The following is a 20,663-nucleotide window of genomic DNA, read 5'->3' on the forward strand; positions in this document are numbered from 1 at the left end:
TGGGCCCTCATTTATAGAATTGTACTTTAAGTAACAAATGCACCACAATCTACAAATACTTTTCTAATACAGGGGTCCTTTTATTAAGGTGCGCTGAAAAACGGCCTGTGTTGGATGTGCGCAGGTCCATATTTCAGCATGGCTGCGAAAAAGGCCTTTTTTGGGTGAAAATGGACTTGCGGCAAAATAAAAATTGCCCGGTTAGCTCCATGCGGTAGAAAATAAAAAATATTTTGTGACATGAGTATTGGACGCATGTAAAAATTAGAATTACTGCCCAGGTCACACTGTAGCCAGGTGGTAGTTCCAATTTGACATGCATTGTACACGCATAGGCCTCTTGGTGGCTTAGTAAAAGGGCCTCACAATTTGTTTTAGCTTTCTAGTATAAAAGAACTTTCTAAAGATATTGTATTCAAAGTTGTATTTTATTTATCTTTTTTTAAATGTCATTCTTTGCTGAGCTTTATTTTTACAGAGGAAATTATATATAAGCTTGTGAAGGTTAAGATTCTGCTAAGAAGTTGTGTATAGTAGAGACAAGACACAGCAAAGACCAACGCAAACATACCCAAATCATTATTTATGGTTTCTGCCCTAGTCTGACCAACAGGTGGTGCTGTTACTCAGGATCTGCTAAAGTACAAACTAAAAATCGCTTCAAAAGTACTTGAAGTAGCAACAGTAGGTTCTGTCATAGGCAATACCTTTAATTATGGAACACTAAATCACAAGTACATGTAAGAAAAAGATTGTCTACTGGAATCAGAGGCGTAGCCAGACTTCGGCAGGAGGGGGTCCAGAGCTCAAGGTGAGGGGGCACATTTTAGTCCCCCTCCGGCGCCACCGCCACCACTACCTTTAACCTCCCCCCTGCTGATGACCCTCTCGAACCCCTCTCCGCTGCCAACCCTTCCCCACCGCTGCCGTCGCCTACCTTTGCTGGCAGGGGACCCCAACCCCCACCAGTTGAGGTCCTCTTCTTCCGGCGCAAGGCTTTATTCTGTTTCTGTGAGTCTGACGTCCTGCACGTTGGGGTCCCCTGCCAGCAAAGGTAGATCGCAGGGGGAGCGAAGAGCAGACTGCCGTTGGCATCAGCACATATTTCAAATCTGACAGATTGCGTGAAAAATAGGCGCCGGTGCCATCGGAAGTCTATTTGGGGGGAATGGCCGCTCCCCTAGTGACCCACCTAGCTATACCTCTGGAATTACCTCCTTAGTGTGTGGTAAGTTATCATGCACTAATTACAATGCACATTCCTTGTCCATAGAGCTGTCATGTATTAACAGTTACAGTGCACTATTTCACCCACTAACCCCCCGTCCCCTGGATTCTATAAAGCGTGAGTTAAGTTGCATATGCAAATCCAGTCATATTCTGGATTTGAACACATATCTTAGTCAACAAGTCAATCAGTGCCAATAATTGCCAATTAACAAGCAATTACTGACACTAATTGGCATTAATTAGAATTTACACGCACAACTGTCTAAGCCAGTGGCGTAGCCAGACCTGACTTTTTGGGTGGGCCCAGAGCTAATATGGGTGGGCACTATAGGTATGAGTAGTGTTTTGGGATACTACAAAATAATGCCTTAGAATGCTCTTGATGATGGATTTCTCTGCCCAACAGCTGTCCTGCATCAACATAAACCACATATATAGTTAAAGGAAAAATACTATTTTTAAATATAGTTACATTATCTCATATCTTAAACTTGACCAGACATAAGTTTACTTTAATGGCAAATATCTCAACACACGTGACAGGATCCTGCAATATAATTACTGCAATGGCATATATCATTCAAACTTTGCTTTACAACAAATGATTAAGCAAAACAGGTAAATACCTTACATTTTTTTTAGAAATGTTAACCTTTGTCTATTCTACTACTACTACTACTTAACATTTCTAAAGCGCTACTAGGGTTATGCAGCGCTGTACAGTCTAACATAGAGGGACGGTCCCTGCTCAAGGAGCTTACAATCTAAGAGACAAGTGAACGGACAGTCTGATAGGGGCGGTCAAATTGGGGCAGTCTGGGTTTAGTGAACGGAAGAGTTAGGTGCCGAATGCAGCATTGAAGAGGTGGGTTTTAAGCAAAGACTTGAAGATGGGCAGGGAGGGGGCTTGGCGTAAGGGCTCAGGAAGGTTGTTCCAAGCATAGGGTGAGGCGAGGCAGAATGAGCGGAGCCTAGAGTTGGCGGTGTTGGAGAAGGGTACAGAGAGGAGGGATTTGTCCTGTGAACGGAGGTTACGGGCGGGAACATAGAGGGAGATGAGGGAGGAGAGGTAGTGAGGGGCAGCAGACTGAATGCATTTGTAGGTAAGAAGGAGAAGCTTGAATTGAATGCGGTATCTGATTGGAAGCCAGTGAAGTGACCTAAGGAGAGGAGTGATATGAGTAAATCGGTTTTGGCGGAATATGAGACGTGCCGCAGAGTTCTGGACAGATTGAAGGGGGGATAGATGACTAAGTGGGAGGCCAGTGAGGAGTAAGTTGCAGTAGTCAAGGCGAGAGGTAATGAGAGCATGGACGAGAGTTCGGGTGGTGTGTTGAGAGAGGAAAGGGCGAATTTTGCTGATGTTAAAGAGGAAGAAGCGGCAGGTCTTGGCCATCTGCTGGATATGCGCAGAGAAGGAGAGGGAGGAGTCAAAGATGACTCCGAGGTTGCAGGCAGATGAGACGGGGAGGATGAGGGTGTTATCAACTGAGATAGAAAGTGGAGGAAGAGGAGACGTGGGTTTTGGTGGAAAGACGATGAGCTCAGTCTTGGACATGTTCAGTTTCTTCAACACATGAAAAATCTCATGAAGAAAAGCTCCAGATTTCTCACTGATGAAATAAGAAAAATCCTACTGTCAACATCAAGATTTATTCCCATCTACTGTACATCTGTAGCATTCAGAACGTAGTTAGAATAGTTCTTTTTACAACTTTCCATAGGAAAAATGTATTCAAGTTCTGGTAGTACCTCAATAATAACAACAACACAAAATCCCTTCACTGCCAGGTACTTTGTGAAGTAACACTAAATCCTGCAAAGAAGTTTCTTACAGCATGTATCACAAACCTTCTGAACACGAATACCAAAACCAGTACAGATTTTTAAATAGCGGACAGAAGAAACAGGAGTAATAGCGGTGTCAAGCAAAGGAATAGGAGAAGATGAGGGTGTTAATGCACTAAAGAACCAACGGGCAACTGTTTTTTCTGTATTGAGTACTAGACAATGGTTTTTTAGCCATGTTGCCACTACATTAAGACATGATAGTAGAGGACCTATGGTATTGTTGTTTGAGAAACATGAGTTTAGGACTATACCAGGTGTGATGATTTGATACACGATGAGCACAGAAGTATTTAGGGGCAACTGTATCAAGACCTTGTCTTAAGATCAAAAGCCACACGTCTGTTAGCTCATCCAAAGATGTGGAAGAGAAATCATAAGAGGCTGAAAAAAAAAAAGAGATGAAGGTAGAGTTCTAGAATCAATCTTAGAGATGGTCCTAGTCCATCTGCCATGGGTGTGAGTGGGCATCCGAGATCCTGAAAGAACTGAAAGTTTAAACTGAATCAATGAGTGATCTGTCCAGGAGAGATTAGTAGCAGAAAAAAAAAGTTGGACTAACGAGTCCTGTAGCATTCCGCACTTACCTCCAGCACCACTTTGTGCATACCGTCCACTTCCTGCAGCCTGCAGGTACTGCCGTGTGTCCTCGTGGCTATAATTTAGGTGAATAACTGCTACTGCCGCATGAATGCTTGTGCCACCAGTGCCCTGAGGGTCCAACCAAGACCGTGGACAACCAGCGGTGGGCAGGGCAGGCGTAAAAGCAGCAAGCAGCCAGGCAGGCTTGACTCCGTTCTTCGCTTCCTGCCCTCTCTCTGCGCCGTCCCGCCTTCCTCTGATGTCATTTCCTTGTAGGCGGGACAGCGCAGAGAGAGGGCAGGAAGCAAAGGACGGAGTTGAGCCTGCCTGGCTGCTTGCTGCTTTTACGCCCGCCCGCTCACCGCTGCGGGCAAGAGTAAGTCGTTGTCATCGAAGGTCGCAAAAGACCCACCCAGGCCCACCCGTAGCTACGCCCCTGGTCTAAGCGTATTCTATAATATGATGCACATAAATTCTAGATCGCATAGTTGAAAAGGGCCATAGGTGTGGAATGGGCGAGTCATGGGCGTTTCCAAAATCTATGCACGTTATTGTAGAATACACCCAGTCCACCCCTAATTTAAACATCGGCATTTACACCAAGTTTTACTTGATGTAACTGGCCGTGACTAAACTTGGTCACACAGATGTGTATTCTATAAACCGCATGGAAATTTAGACTTATTTTAAAAAGTAGGCCTACATTTAGGCATACTTTATAGAATATGCCTAGACTTATTTTGTTTTGGTGCCAATTTTTTAGGCATGATATATAGGATCTAGTCGTAACTGCTTAGGGCACGATAGTAAAAGGGCCACTTAAGAGTTTTCTAGCTCGACTTCTTAATTGGTTCTCCTTGGAAACCCAGTTCTGCACAAATACAGCATTTACTCCTGAATGTGCATAAATTGCACACTTACACACTCACATGTTCAAAACCCTGAGAGGTGTGTGCTTTTTTCGAACTTGTTTCTTTGTAAAATGACTGCTCAGGCCGTACATGCTGCAAACTAAACATGTGTTTCCCATGTCCTTATACGTATTTTACAAAAGGCTCTGCATTCAGCAAACCTTTTGTAAAATACTTGGAAAGTTGGGCATGTCCTCACTTGGATGTCCCTTTCCTATCTAGACAATCTGCGCAAAATCAGCTTAATTTGTTTTCAACCAGCATGAAATGCACATGAGGTGCTCTGGTGGCAATGTAATAAGTTTCACTCAGCTTAGTGCAACATATTTTTTTTTTGTTACATTTGTACCCCGCGCTTTCCCACTCATGGCAGGCTCAATGCGGCTTACATGGGGGCAATGGATGGTTAAGTGACTTGCCCAGAGTCACAAGGAGCTGCCTGTGCCTGAATTGGGAACCGAACTCAGTTCCTCAGGACCAAAGTCCACCACCCTAACCATAGCATGGATTTCTGGGTGCTAAAATTGATTTTAGAGTAGTAAAGATTTTAGGACAAAAGGGGGATGATGCATGCTAAGTGCGAATTCTATAACGGCAGTTGTTCGCACAACTGCTGTTTCAGAATATTAGCATAAATCTTCATTTATGTGCTTTAATTTAGGTGTGAAAATGCTAGCTCACACTCCCCAAATCAGTTGGGCAAGGGATGATATGCAGGCATAAGAACAAAGGAATAGCCATACTGGGTCAGACCAATGTTTATGTTTATTTATTTATATCCCTTCTTATACCCAAGGTGGGTAACAATGCAACATACATAATAGCAAAAAAATAATATAAATCACAAATCAGTACAATAACAACAAATCAGCATAAGTACAAGAGCAAGAATACACCTGAAAGCATCATCAATCAGCATGAAGGTCCATCTAGCTTAGTATTCTGCTTCCAATAGTGACCAATTCAGGTCACAAGTATCTGACAGAATCCCAAGGAGTAGCAACATTCCATTATACTGATCCCAAGGACAAGCAGTGGCTTTCCCCGTGTCTGTCACTAGCAGAATATGGACCTTTTCCTCCAGGAACTTGTCCAAACTTTTTTAAAACCCAGATACACTAACTGCTGATACCATATCCTCTGGCAACGAGTTTCAACGATTAACTATTGGTTGAACGAATAAATATTTTCTCCAGTAAGTTTCAAAAGTAGTACCATGTAACTTCCTTGAGAGTCCCCTAGTCTTTGTACTTTTTGAAAGAGTAAAAAAAAAAAAATCAATTTTCTAGTCCCTGGAGAGTGGGGGAGGGAGCTCCTGTCATTGTGCAATTGGTAATACATAGTGGCCAGATTTAGAGGCTCTGATTTCACAGCTTCAGAAGACTGGAGAGGAGACAGACAACAGCAAATCAAGGCTGATAGCACCATAGCCTGGCAGAGGCAAGTTCTGGTTGAGACAGAAGTCAAAGGAGCAGTATAGAACTGCTAAGTTTAAAAATACAACAGAAAATTATGGCATTTGTTTCTTTAAAAATGAGGGACAGGACACTAGGTTTTGTACACACATATAAGAGTTGTTAACAAGGTCTGTGGAGAGATGGACATGGCAGACTCCTTCAGAGAACAGCTCGTACAGCCCCCTTCAGAATTCTTTCTCCTCCTCCTCCCTTGAGTAGAAGCACCAGGTTGATGCACATGCCCGTGATCATGCAACCCATTAGAATCTGCTTTTCATTAAAGGGAAAGCATACTGCATCCTTCTTGCTAAGGCTTCTCAAACCTATCCTAGGGACCTCACAGCCACACAGGTTTTCAGGATATCCACAAAGAATAGGCATGAATATCCTGAGTATCCCATGTATGCAAATTTCTCTTCTGCATATTTCTTGTGCATATCCTGAATACTCTATTGGCATGGGGCCCCCAGGAGAGCCTTGCGAAGTTAATCTATTTTATAAAATGACTGAAAAGAACTACACTGATTTTTCCACTGTCACTTCACAGTATAGAGATAAATGACTTTACCAGAGAATTCCATTTCCCAGAATAGTTATTTAAAAAATAAAGGGTTAAGAGACAGAGTTTGGGGATCTTTGGAACTCCAGTAAAAGATACCTCCCAGTTCCAGGTGTTTCATTATTCTTTCTTATGGATAAAAATTCTCAGAAAACATACAACTTAATGTTATAAACTTTCCTAATCTCAGTGCAGTGATTTATTTCAATTTAGCACTGATTTCATATGTACTAGGATTACTTCAGATGTTGCAAAGATCAGGGCACACAAAAAAATCAGCCCTAGCCCAGATAGAAATTGCCACATTAATCGTAGCCCAATCAACATGTAAATGAGCTGCAAATGGCAACAAGTCTGATGCAGAAAGCTGTATTTATTTATTATTACATTTGTACCCCACGCTTTCCCACTCAAGGCAGGTTCAATGTGGCTTACCTAATAATATGGATTACAGAGAATTGAAAAAGAGAAAATAGGTTAACTAAAGCAGAATAATAAAAGAGATATGTAGGTAGAGATGGGCAAGGGTGAAGGGAGTAGGAGAGGTATGAGCAAGGGGTAGGTAAGCATTGGAGGAGGGGTAGAGAAGGTGGGAGGGGGGATGGGATACGGGAAAAGCATAGGGAAATTTGGTAGGAGATGTAGTCTGGGTCATTGTCGTAGTCTCCTGGACATGTGTTAGGTAGGTGGGTTCATAGGATTAGTTTGGGTCATTTGGGTGAGCTTGCTTGACCAGATGGGTTTTTAGTGACCTCCGGAAGGGTAGATAGTCGCTGATTGATCGGATGGATCTGTGGAAGGCATTCCCGAGTTGGCTGCCTAAAAAGGAGAAGTTGGATCCGTAGTAGGTTTTGTTTAACATTAAGGGCCCTGTTTATTAGATTGTACTAACCGTGTAGATGCCCATAATATTCCTACGGGCATCTACCTGGTTAGCATGTGATAATTTTCAGCACATGCTAAAAATTCTAGCGCACATTAGTAAACTGGGCCCTAAGTTTCACTTTGCTACTTTTTGACTCTAAATAGCCTATGAAATTGGATGTAGTGGTCATACATTGTGACATGCTGCCTTTTAATTTATGTATTAAAAATTTTGCATAATGCATAATCCAAAACGTTCTCAGCAGTTAACAGAATATACATACATAAAAGCATATAATGAACACAATATACTGTCAAATACAAAACTTCAATAACTATGAGGAAAGGCTAAAGCGGCTAGGGCTCTTCAGCTTGGAGAAAAGGCGGCTGAGGGGAGATATAATAGAGGTCTATAAAATAATGAGTGGAGTTGAACGGGTATATGTGAAGTGTCTGTTCATGCTTTCCAAAAATACTAGGACTAGGGGTCATGCGATGAAGCTACAATGTAGTAAATTTAAAACGAATTGGAGAAAATGTTTCTTCACTCAACGTGCAATTAAACTCTGGAATTCGTTGCCAGAGAATGTAGTAAAGGCGGTTAGCTAAGCGGAGTTTTAAAAAGGTTTGGACGGCTTCCTGAAGGAAAAGTCCATAGACCGTTATTAAATGGACATGGGGAAAATCCACTATTTCTGGGATAAGCAGTATAAAATGTTTTGTACTTTTTGGGATCTTGCCAGGTATTTGTGACCTGGATTGGCCACTGCTGGAAACAGGATGCTGGGCTTGATGGACCTTTGGTCTTTCCCAGTATGGCAATATTTATGTACTTACTACTACTACTATTTAACATTTCTAGAGCGCTACAAAGTGTACGCAGCGCTGTACAAACACAGAAGAAAGACAGTCCCTGCTCAAAGAGCTTACAATCTAATAGACAAAAAGTAAAGCATTTAAATTTAAAATATTTAAGCAGTCAAGCACAAGAGAACAGTCACAGAAGGACAGAAGATGTTGAAGGATACGGATCAAAGATTATCAGACCCAGAACTTCAATCCAATGGCTTCAGTCAAATTACTTGACAGTCTACTTTTGATCTTCTGCTACTCCATATGCTTCTATAAAGAGATAGGGTAACTCTTGTTTAAACTAGAGACTTGCATGGAAATGGGGTCCGTGGGAATCCTGCAGAACCCATGGGGTTGTCGCGGGGATGGAAGCAGTTCTGCGGGGATCCCACGGAGATGGAAGCAATCCCTGCAAGGTTCCCATGGAAGTGTATGCTGCACTTGCGCCAGCCTCTCACCTACCGAGTACCAGGTTCTTTGAGTACTGTCTCCTCCTTCTCCTCCTTGCTTTAACAGCACAGATGCGAAAAGTCTTCATTAAGGAGGTGGTAGAGACACAAATGGTGACGGAATTCAAAAAGACATGGGATGAACACAGAGGATCTCTAATTAGAAAATGGAAGTTATAAAAAAACCTAAACTTAAATGGCTGAATGTGGGTGGATGTGTCGAGTGATGCTTAGATGGCAACTCCAGCTGTGATGAACTAGGGCCGATACTGGGCAGACTTGTATGGTCTGTGTCTCATATATGGCAATCTGGTTTAGGATGGGCTGGAAAGGGCTTAGATAGCAACTTTAGTGGCTGGAACATGAGGACAGTGCTGGACAGACTTTTACGGTGTGTGTCCCGCAAATGAGAAGACGAATAGGCTGGAGTGGGCTTCGACGGCAACTACAGCAGTTGGAACATAAGGATAGGGCTGGGCAGACTTCAATGGTCTATGTCCCAGAAAAGCCAAAGAAAGACCATAATCAAGTATATCATGTTCATTGTTGATTTAATCATGAATTGATAATGAGTGTGACAATTGGGCAGACTGGATGGACCATTCAGGTTTTTATCTGCTGTCACTTACTATGTTACTACTAATCCTTTCTGCTCTCAGGCTGATGCACAGACCTCAGCTCTGACACAGGCACAAGCATCAGATGTCAACTGACCTACTTTCACGTGCATGTGGCGACCTCTTAGCACACAGTGCCAGTGAATCAGACACAAGTATGAGTTTATCTTGGATGGACTGTGCAGGTCTTTTTCTGCCGTCATCTACTATGTTACTATCCAGCTCATAATCGAAAGTGATCGCCGGCCATTTCCCGACACAAATCGAGAGATGGCCGGCGATCGCAGAAAAGCGGCGAAATCGGTATAATCGAAAGCTGCTTTTTTTGACAGCATCGCCGCTTTCCCGTCGCCTCGCCAGCGAAAGTTCAAAGGGACGTGTCAGCGGCGAAGCGAAGGCGGGACATGGGCAGGTATGGGCGTGGCTACCAGATAGCCGGCTTTCGCCAATAATGGGGAAAAAATGGCATTAAGCAGTATTTCGCCGGCTTTACTTGGTCCTTTTATTTTCACGACCAAGCCTCAAAAAGGTGCCCCAACTCACCAGATGACCACCGGAAGGAAGCGGAAATGACCTCCCCATTCTCCCCCAGTGGTCATTAACCCCCTCCCACCAAAACAACCCCCACTTTAAACACTTTTTTTCCAGCCTGAATGCCAGCCTCAAATGCCGTACCCACCTCCATGACAGCAGAATGGTTCTGTCCTCCGACAGCCTTTTCCTGCTTGTGATGTGGCTCTGGGGTGAGTATGACACCTTTTCTGTTATTTGCACTGCAGAGTCACATCAGCAATGCATTGTGGTGGGTGTAGGTATTGGTAGTTGGTAGGCTCTACTCCCCTGGTACTTTCCCCCTGCTTACTGGGTCAGAGTGTGCCCTGTTTTGTTTCCTGTTGTAGTCCATGCGGTAGTGGCCATTTTTGTAAGCCAGTTTTAGTTCCCTTTCCTGTGTTACCCAAGTTAGAGAACATAGTTCTTACCTTGAATGGTGCTGAAAGAGGGCATTGTACACCATTGTGCCAGCTCTGACCTACTGCTCATCTTAGTACCAGGGGACTCTTTGCCAGTGGGGCACAACCTCTGATCTGCAGTTAACTGTGAGTAAACTTGCTTATTCAAATAAAGGACTTTTTCAAAGAGATTAGTCTTCAGGTGTCAACTGGTGTGCCAAAGTTATACAGCAGCAATAAGTCCTAGAGGCTGTATGCAGGTCCCTGGAGCAGTTTTAGTGGGTGCAGTACATTTGTGGGTGGTGGGTTTTGGGGGAGGGGGGGTTGGGGGCTCAGCTCCCAAAGTAAGGGAGATATGCACGTGGGAGCTTTTCTGAAGTCCACCGCAGTGACCCCTAGGGAGCCTGGTTGGTGTCCTGGAATGTCAGGGGGGCCAGTGCACTAAAAATGCTGGCTCCTCCCACGGCCAAATGTCTTGAATTTGGCCGAGGTTTGAGATGGCCGACATAACTTTCCATTATCGCTAAAAAATGACGCCGACCATCTCAAACCCCGGCCAAATCCAAGGTATTTGGCTGGCCGGAACCATATTATCGAAACAAAAGATGGCCGGACATCTTTTTCGAAAATACGGGTCTGGCCAGCTATTTGTGGCACCGCCAAAATACATCGCCAACCATGTATTTCGCCGGCGCCGTTCGATTTTTCCCCTCCACGTTACAAGTCTTACATGTGCACGAGTGTTCCAAGTTCCAACTTCTGTTCCTTCCTTCCTTGCCGGCAGTGGGCCGACCAGAATTTTTTTTTTTATGTACCATTAAATTCGTGCGGGACTAAGTGGGTACAGGTTAAAGTCTTGTGGGGATGGGTAAGATTCTAGCAGGGACGGGCAGGGATGGGTAAAATTTCTGTCCCCGTGCAACTCTCTAGTTTAAACTATTTTACCTCCTGAATTTTTTTGAGCTTTAGTGGTAAACTGATCCACATAGTAGGGCCTGTTACATGAAAAATAGTTGCTCTATACACACTCAATTTTATGGCCCGATATGACAGGGTGTCTAAATTTAATTGTTCTGCAGATCTCAAAAGTCTTGGAGGTTGATAACTGCAAACATTTTAGATACCTGACCACTTAAGATCTTAAATACGAGATACAACATTTTAAACTTAATGCGATATTCTATAGGGTAACCAATGCAAAGCTTTCAGAACTGGTGCCCAGTAGCATTTTACATAGTGGACTGAATTCTATAAATGACACCTAAAAAATTGACGCTGGAAAAAATAGTTAAGGCACCATTTAAAGAACAGCGCTTAGCAGGGACGTAGCCAGACTTCAGTGGGAGAGAGGTCCAGAGCCCGAGGTGAGGGGGCACATTTTAGCCCCCCCTGGCACTGCCGACCCCCCCCCCCCCACCATTGCTGACTTTGCCCCTCTCCCGCCGCCGACCCTCTCGACCCCCATCCCGCCACCAACCCACCGTCGCCTACCTTTGCTGGCGGGGGACCCCAACCCCCACCAGCCGAGGTCCTCTTCTTCTCGCAAAAGGCTTCCTTCTGTTTCTGACGTCCTGCACGTTGTGCATGCAGGATGTCAGAAACAGAAGAAAGCCTTTTGCGAGAAGAAGAGGACCTCAGCTGGGGGGGTTGGGGTCCCCCGCCAGCAAAGGCAGACGACAGCGGGTTGGTGGCGGGAGGGGGGGTCGGGCGGGTCAGCGGCAGGGGGGTCCAGGGCCAAATCTACAGGGGCCCAGGCCCCCCAGGCCCTACGTAGCTACGCCACTGGCGCTTAGCACCGGGAACCGTGACTACATTTAGGCATGACCATTTACACCAATGAAACCTTAGTGTAAATCCTGATGTCTAAATTAGGCGTTCATTCCCTTTATTCTATAACAACACATGCAATCAAAGGATTACCCCGATCCACCCATGACCCGCCCATAGCCATGCCCACCTGCGTGTAAAATTTATGCATGGATCCTGTGACTAAATATACATGCATGTATTTGAATTAAATCCAATTCACACCAATAATTGCTTGTTAAGCTTTCAATTATTGGTGCTAATTGGCTCATCATTCAATTAAATTTTACATGCAAATTGGGCACACACCCAAATTTGCACACACAATTTTTGGTGCTTTTATAGAATTCAGGGATTATGTACTTCTGTCCCTAGTGGGCTCCCTATCTAAGTGGCCATTTTACTAAATCACATTAAGCACTAATGGCTGCTTATTGTGGTAAAAAAGGCTCACCGCAAAGCAAGTTAAAGCATTTTGTAGTAGTTGGTTTGTCAGCACGCGCTAACAGGAGCAGGACAGAGAAAACTCCGGTGCCTGGCTCCCCGTAGAAGCTGGGGAGGAGCACACACAGGGCTTTGTGGCCTCTGGTTTGGTTGGCGGGGGTCCATTTTGGCCCACCTCCCTGCCCCCGCTGCAACTCTACATACCTTGGCTGGCAGGGGTCCCCAAGCTCCACCAGCAGAAGACTTTCTCCAGTGCTGTTCTCCACCGCATTGCCTGCCCTGCAACTGCTTTTCCCCTCATGTCACACATGCTCGGTTTTGATGAAATTGAGCATGCACGACATGAGGGGAAAAGCAGCCATAGGCCAGGCAATGCAGCGAATAGTGCTGGAGGAAGGTTTCTGCTGGCAGGGCTTGGGGACCCCTGCCAGCCAAGGTATGTGGAGTTGCAGTGGGGACAGGGAGGTGGTCCAAAATGCGCCTCCCACTTTGGGCTCCAGCCCCCCCCCCCCCAATTTTTTAAATCTGGTTACACAGTAGTCCTGGGGGGGGGTGGCAGTGGTGGTCCAAGGGAAGGTCCATCAGCAGCAGTTTGGGGGGGCGGGGGCCTGGCAGCGGTGGCCCTGTTCTGGGGCCAGTCTCTCAGGGGCCCTGGGACTGGCTTTCCTCCTGCAGAGCTGCTCACTATTTTTGTGAGCAGCTCATTTGCATCCCATTTCTTTTGAGCATTGCTCGCTATTTCCAACTCAGTCATTTTTACCGAGGTGAAAATAGTACATTAGTTGTTTTTAAAAATATTTTTTGCTAGGGGTGTGTCAAGGGCAGAGAATAGCCAGCTACCATGTTTGCATTAGTGTGTGCTAGCTGGTTAACACAGAGTTAATATGGGAGTACTTAGGAGGCAGTAAGTGCTCTCGCATTAACTTCTCAGGTAATGCGCACTAAGTGAAAACATTAGTGCATGGCCTGAAAAATGGAAAAATACCTATAATACTGCCACATTAGAAACGGGTTTAGGGTGTGGGAAGGCCCTGTGTTAAAACATACTGAGCCTGTATTTTAATGTGGCTTAGTAAAAGGACATCTAAGTTTGTTTGTGTTTTTGTACCTGGAGCAATGGAGGGTCAAGGCTCAGATGCACAAATCTTGAGCCAGCAATGTGCTTTTTACACTGGTTCCAGCCAGTTTAGTGAGCACGGAGTTCAGTGAGACATACACAAAGGAGTTCTGCGGGCTTTTTCCTTGTCATGGCAGCAGCTAATTACTATTCAAATGTACATTCTAAGTGATGCATAGCTGTTTTCCTAGCAATGCACAGAAAGGACCACCTACCTTTAGGATGAAAGTTTTACAGGTGCTCAGGAGCTGTCAGTACTGCTGTTTCCTTCCCATGACCACTGAAATTTTACCTTTGGCTGGAGCTGCCAGGATGGCTGAGGAGAGCTGCAGAATCTCTAGAGCCCGCACCCCCCCCCCCCCCCCCCGTCGCTCGTCAAGCATGCATGCACACAGCCCTTGCTCTCTCCTTCACCTCACTCTCCCTTGCTTCCCTCTCTGCCTGCTTGCAGCGTCAACACTGGCTCCCTGGCTGTCCTGCTGCCAGGGGGCAGATCAGGAAGGTCTGGCTGCATGCCCAGGAAAGCAAGTGCTGCTTGTACCAGAAGAGACAGCTGTGGTAGTGATAAAAAAAAGTTTCAAAACAAAAAGAAAGCTGCACACTGCTTTCATACATGCAGCTTGTATGCGTGTAGGAAAGATGTCTGTAGCATGCACAGAGCACTAGCAGCCACGCTTAATGCTTGGCTGTTCTGTGCATGCTTGGGTGACTGACTGGCCAGGCCATCGAGAGGGGGGCAAGATTCCCCCGGGTCCATCCTCCAAGGGGAGCACGGCACCAGGGTCTGTCTCTCTCCTGTTCCTGACAGGACCCGGGTGATCATGTCCAGACTGGAGCAGGAGAGAGAAAACTCCGGTGCCAGGCCCCCCTTAGAGGCTGGGGACCTGATTGTCCTGTTTGTCTGTCCTAATTAGATTGTAAGCTCTGTCGAGCAGGGACTGTCTCTTCATGTTCAAGTGTACAGCGCTGCATACGTCTAGTAGCGCTATAGAAATGATAAGTAGTAGAAGTAGTAGTAGTAGACACAGGGCTTCGGGGCTTCTGGTTTGGCTGGCTGGGGTCCCTAATCCCCACCAGCAGAAGCCGTCCTCCAGTGCTGTTCTCCACTGCATTTCCTGCCCTGCGACTGCTTTTCCCCTCACATCGTGCGTGCTCAGTTTTGATGAAATTGAGCATGCTCGATGTGAGGGGAAAAGCAGCCATAGGCCAGGCAATGCAGTGAACAGCACTGGAAGAAGGTTTCTGCTGGTTGAGCTTGGGGACCCTTGCCAGCCAAGGTATGTGGAGTTGCGGTGGGGGCAAGGAGGTGGGGCAAAATGTGACCCCCCCCCCCCACTTTTGGCTCCAGCCCCTCCAATTTTTTAAGTCTGGCTACACGGCGGTCCTGGGGGGCGGCAGTCCGGGGGGGCCCGGCAGCAGTGGCCCTGCCTCAGGCCCGGCTCAGTCTCTCGGGGACCCTGCGATTGGCTTTCCTCCTGCGAGCTGCTCACTATTTTTGCGGGCAGCTCATTTGCATCCCATTTCTTTTGAGCATCACTTGCCACCTCTGGATGTCAAGCCTGGTAATTTTTATGGAGGTGAAAATAGTGATGGTGCTTTACCGGGACTTTGGTGCATTTGCCTGTAAGTGACTTGCCCAGGGTCACAAGGAGCTGCAGTTGGAATCAAACCCTGTTCTCCCTGGTTCTCATCCCACTGCACTAACCATTAAGCTACTTTGCTACTCCTTAAAGTAAAAAAATGTGTGAAAGTAAAAAAAAAAAGTGCAATAAATAAATCAGTTTTATTCTTTGAGGCCAATAGTATATTTGACTGAAGTAGGTATTAATCTCTAAAAATCTAAATTTACACTCCAGTGGAAGATTCCTTCACTCTATCAATCACCCTCATTCACCAAATGCCACATGTACAGATAACAGAAAAAACTAACTAAAAATGTAATTTGAAAATGATTCAGGTTTCCCTTTTTTATTTTATTCCTTGATATGTTTTGTTTTTAATGTTGACATTCTTTTCTACTTAGCTCCTCCAACAGCTCTGTATTTAAGGATCAGTTAGTTGGAAACCTCCCCAGGCCATGTGTGAAGTATAAATTCAGCCTGAGCAGCTGAAGAATGACCTCAATGGAAGAAAGTTTTACAGATAGGAGGGCTGTGCTTTTTATTGGAAAAGTAAGCATTAAAAAAATCAATTATATTTGGAGACAATCAGAAAAGAACATTTAAAAATAAGTCCAACAGAGAGAGAGAGAGAGAGAACGAGAACGCAAAGGCAATCGGACAGGTTGTCCTTTCTTTCAAAGATAGTAGGCTCTAATTATGTTTACATTATGCTAAATAGTAAAATATAACATATTTATCCAGGAACAAGTATTCTTCAAATCTCCGCTTTGTAATTCTTTGAAAATACGTTATGGTGTCTGAAATTGCTCGCTCTCTCTCTCTTTACCGCGGATATTAAAAGACTACTTGACCCGCACAACTTCGTTTCTTCCCTTCTCGCAATTTCAAACAAACAGGATGAAAATGAATAATAATAACAGCCTGCAAATTCGAATGGTTTGTAACAGGAAATCAGGGATTATGTAAAGTAACAGAGAACAACCCGGAGCTGGTTCCCGTGAAGAGTGCGAGTATTCAATGCTGCGTTCCGCACCTAACCCTTACCGTTCAGTGAATCCAGACTGCCTCAATTTGACTGCCCCTATCGGGACCGACCGTTCACTTGTCTATTAGATTGTAAGCTCTTTGAGCAGGGACTGTCTCTCTTTGTTAAATTGTACAGCGCTGCGTAACCCTAGTAGCGCTCTAGAAATGTTAAGTAGTATTAGTATTAGTATTATTATTATTAGCATTTGTATGCGGGAATCCTGTATTTTCTCACAGCCATATAGCTTGTACTAAAGTAAAGGGAAAAGCAAAGAGCCGAATATTTTTGTTTGTTTGTTTTTAATTTACAAAAGTGGTTAAAAAGCGTCCCAATGGAAAGGAAGGAAGGAAGGAAGGTAACGTGATGGACTAGGAAATATTTATGACTCCGTACCTGTTAGTCCCAGAGTTTCCACGGTGCATTCCCCAAAGGGGCGGAGCTAGAGGCAGGCGAGCTTCTGATTGGCTGGGAACGTATCGGCCAGGATATAAAGGCGAGCAACAGGTGCTGCTGTTTACGGCAGAGAAAGGTAGAGATGAGATCTTTGCACTTCCAAGCGGGAAAGAACGACTTTGATGACGTAAAATCAAATTGATAAACGCCAGTATTACTCATAAGGTATGTACGTGGGATGGATGGAGAGAGGTGTATTTTTTTTTCCAAGTGGAAAAGTTAACATTCTAGCTATATTGGTGACAGTCTAGGTCAGGAGCAGACTTTGGAAAGCTAGTTATCAGGATAGAGAAGTCATTACGCGATCGTTAATTTCCATGAATTCTTTTGCCTTAATACTCATTTCTTGTGAGGCTCCTGACAAACTTTCTTTGCTACTCTGCAGGTTGGAGGAGCGCGGCTGTTGCTGATTCTGTTCTGCAGAAACTTGTCCTACGCCTCCCTATGTGGTTCCTGGACAAAGTTTGGACCACCGTGGAAAACGGCAGCCGGGGTCTGTCTTTCCCTAGTCTGGAGACCGATCGCATCATGCTGCGAAAAGAGCCAGTTCCCTCGGACAAATCCAAGAAGGGGACTGCGTTCCCCAACGTGCTGACACCCGACCAGATCCCTGAATTCTGCATCCCTCCAAAACTGTCGGCACCCCTGGAGATCGGGACGGCTCCTCAGTACAGATCTGCCCCCAATATCCGAGCTGCAGTCTCAGAGCCCAGAGAGATTCGCAGCTCGCGCCCCAGCTTGCCCTTTGCAGAGCTCCATGTCATCCAGATTGAAAGTGCCGAGGATGCCCCCGCAGATCTGCCCTACAGCGACGAGGAAAGTACCAATGCTGATCCTCAGTCACAGGCTGCACTGTCTCTGCCTCATTTGCCCAAAGCACAGACCTCCTATGGCTTTTGCACTTTACTGGAAAGCCCCCACACTAGAAGGAAAGAATCTCTCTTTCACAGTGAGCCTGTCAACTTATTGGGGAAACCCTGTGTACACCCAAGATCTAGATCCAACACCTATTGCAAAGGGGTTTCTTCTCCGCTCAGTGTCAGCCCTGCCAGACTTTCTCCGAGAAACATGCTACGGCACAGACGAGGGACGTGGGACAGTGATACAACGTCTTCCGCCGAATCATCTCCTTTGGGCTCTCCTCTTTTGAGCAGAACTTCTCCCAGATCCAACTCCTTATTCAAGGCTTTAAGCCAGGAAAAATTGTTTTTTAGGGGTTTCAGAAGACATTCTAAGTTTGTTGAAACAAGGAACAATTCATTGTCCACAGAAGAAGGCAGCTCTGCAGAGACCAGTCCCTATTCCACCAGAAGGGCATCGGAAGAAATGACCGAGTCTTTCGCTTCTCTAAGTTGCGGTTCCCCTATCTTTCCCCTGGACCTTACATGCGGCAGAGAAAGATTTGTTGGGGACAACACGGTGTACTTGGACAGAGGAGGAGGTTTGAGAATGTCTGCCGAATACTGTCCCGAAAACAAAAGACTTAAAGTTCGCCTGATTAGTGCTGAAGGACTTTATGACAAAGCTGTTGACCCCACGGGCATTAACTGCTGTGTAAGCCTCTCCCTTCTGCCGGGAAAGCGTCAGAAACAAAGAAGCACAATTATTAGAAAGAGCAGGAACCCAATTTTTAATGAGGACTTTTTCTTTGATGACATTTCTGCAGACGTTCTGTATACCACTTCCCTAAAGATAAAAGCGATGAATAAAATGGCCATGAGAGATCATGTATTAGGTGAAAGTGAACTTTGTTTAATGTCTGTTTTAGCATTGTGAAATGACGAAGAAACATTCTGTTTGGGGGGTTGTTTGTTTTTTATTTGTTATTTTTATTTTTGCACCTTAATGTTTTTTAAATAAATATTTATATGCAAACTTTTTGTACTTCTTTTAAGTAAATTGTCAGGGATACAAAACTGAAATTCTAAATTCCACAGTACCTACAGCTGGGATCAGATTTAGAAATATGGGGCTAGACTCATCAAATGAGTATTTTCTGACTCTTTCTAAGTTCCCATAAATTAAACATGTATGCATAATATATGAATTGCCTTTGAGTGCTAGCATGTATAAATTATTTTGATACCAGTATGAAGACATAATTTGCTCTGATTAAAAGAAACCCTCAGGGGTCATTTTCGTATATGCACATGTCAATATTTGGTTTCCATGTGTAAATGGCATCACATAATAAGAAGCAATTATAGAAAAAGAGATAATTGCATGTGCATTCCCATGGCATTCACAGTTTTGAAGGAGGCTTGTTCAGGCAAATCACATATATACTAAGACAGTTCATGTGTGTTAACTACCTGCTTTCTTGAACTGGGGTTTTGGAGGTGTGATTGAAAGGGAAGTCTACATACACCTGTGGTGATCAAAACCACCTGAAAAGGTGAAACGAGTGTTTTGTAACTCAGCTCCTTAGTCGGTTCAGCACTTACATCCATAGGCTGCAAAATGCACTGTTTGTGAGTACCGCTACTTACATGCTCAAAGCCCAAAGCCACATTGAGCCTGCAAAAAGGTGGGAAAATGTGGGATATAAATGCAGTAAATAAATAAATAAGCCCTGAATGATGCAACTCTCTTTTGACCCTGTACTTTTGTGAAATGGGTATTCCTGCTGCCTGCGCTGCCAAACAGATGTATTTTCACCTGTCTTTAGGTATTTTACAAAATACTCCACATTACCGTACTCTCTTCTGCAATCACATTTAGCCAATGACATCTTACAGGCAAGAATATATTGGAAAAGATACTGCAAATGCTTTCCAAAAATCAGATGATATGGACCTAAGAATACACTCTAGGAATTCTCTACCTTTTTAAATGTTCTCTGGTTACAGGTCCTTCGTGTGGTTAGAGAGGATTGATGTCACATGGTAATTTTATGCTGGATATATGAGAAGTTCCTGTAAATCAGGAGTTCTCAACCCAGTCAGTCAGATTCAGGGGCGTATCTGAGGTTCGGCGGTAGGGGGGCAGGGGCTAGAGTGAGGGGACACATTATAGCCCCCCCAGCCGCTGCCGCCCCCCCACCGCCGTCAACCCTCCCCTGCCTACCGCCGGCGCCGTCACCTACCCCCGCCGAGGTCCGCTTCCTCCTGCCGGTACCTTTAAAAATATTACTTCAGCTGGCGGGGGACCCCAACCCCCGCCAGCCCAGCCGAGGTCTTGTTAAAGTGCTTCTTCCTCGTGCTGTTGAAAGCTGCAGTCTGCATCCCTTCCAGTTTCGGATGGAGTCTGACATCGCAGCACATTGACGTCCTGCACGTACAACGTGCTGCGACGTCAGACTCCGTCCGAAACTGGAAGGGATGCAGACTGCAGCTTTCAACAGCACGAGGAAGAAGAACTAAAAACAAGACCTCAGCTGGGCTGGCGGGGGGGGGGGGGGGGGAGGGGGGGTTGGGGTCCCCCTCCAGCTGAAGTAATATTTTTAAAGGCACCGGCAGGAGGAAGCGAACCTCGGCGGGGGTAGGTGATGGCGACGGTGGGGGAGGGTTGACGATGGTAGGAGGGTCCAGGGTGAAATCTGCGGGGGTCCAGGCCCCTGTGGCCCCACGCAGATACGCCCCTGGTCAGATTTGCAAGATACCCACAATGAATATTTTATTTATTTGGATTTTTGTTCACACCTTTTTTCACTAGTAGCTCAAGGTGAGTTGTATTCAGGTTCACTGGCTATTTCTCTGCCCCTGGAGAGCTCACAATCTAAGCTTGTACCCAAGGCAATAGAGGGTTAAGCAACTTACTGAAGATCACAAGGAGAAGCAGTGGGATTTGAACTGGCCACCTCTGGCTGTCAAGCCTGGGGCTCTAACCACTAGGCTATGCCTTCACTTTGCATAATCAGGGGCGTAGCCAGATAA

The 20,663-nt window shown here is 45.3% G+C and overlaps 1 protein-coding gene and 1 long non-coding RNA gene across 2 annotated transcripts; both read left to right on the top strand.

The window, feature by feature from the left end:
- Positions 1-786: 786 nt before the first annotated feature.
- On the top strand, positions 787-13,018 carry LOC115460624. Its single transcript, XR_003940528.1, has 3 exons — positions 787-797; positions 2,610-2,615; positions 12,948-13,018. It is a non-coding gene; the product is annotated as an uncharacterized LOC115460624 (long non-coding RNA).
- A 3,846-nt stretch (positions 13,019-16,864) lies between these two features.
- LOC115460623 (C2 calcium-dependent domain-containing protein 4C-like) lies at positions 16,865-18,620 on the top strand. Its single transcript, XM_030190393.1, has 2 exons — positions 16,865-16,953; positions 17,174-18,620. The coding sequence occupies exon 2, from the start codon at positions 17,233-17,235 to the stop codon at positions 18,562-18,564; it is 1,332 nt and encodes a 443-aa protein (XP_030046253.1). The 5' UTR covers positions 16,865-16,953; positions 17,174-17,232; the 3' UTR covers positions 18,565-18,620.
- Positions 18,621-20,663: the final 2,043 nt, after the last annotated feature.

The sequence above is a fragment of the Microcaecilia unicolor genome, chromosome 1 (assembly GCF_901765095.1).
Source record: "Microcaecilia unicolor chromosome 1, aMicUni1.1, whole genome shotgun sequence".
Lineage (NCBI taxonomy): Eukaryota > Metazoa > Chordata > Amphibia > Gymnophiona > Siphonopidae > Microcaecilia > Microcaecilia unicolor.

What these genes read in the sequence shown, in the direction of transcription:
- LOC115460623 (XM_030190393.1), top strand. Translation starts at nt 17,233, where the DNA reads ATGTGGTTCCTGGACAAAGTTTGGACCACCGTGGAAAACGGCAGCCGG.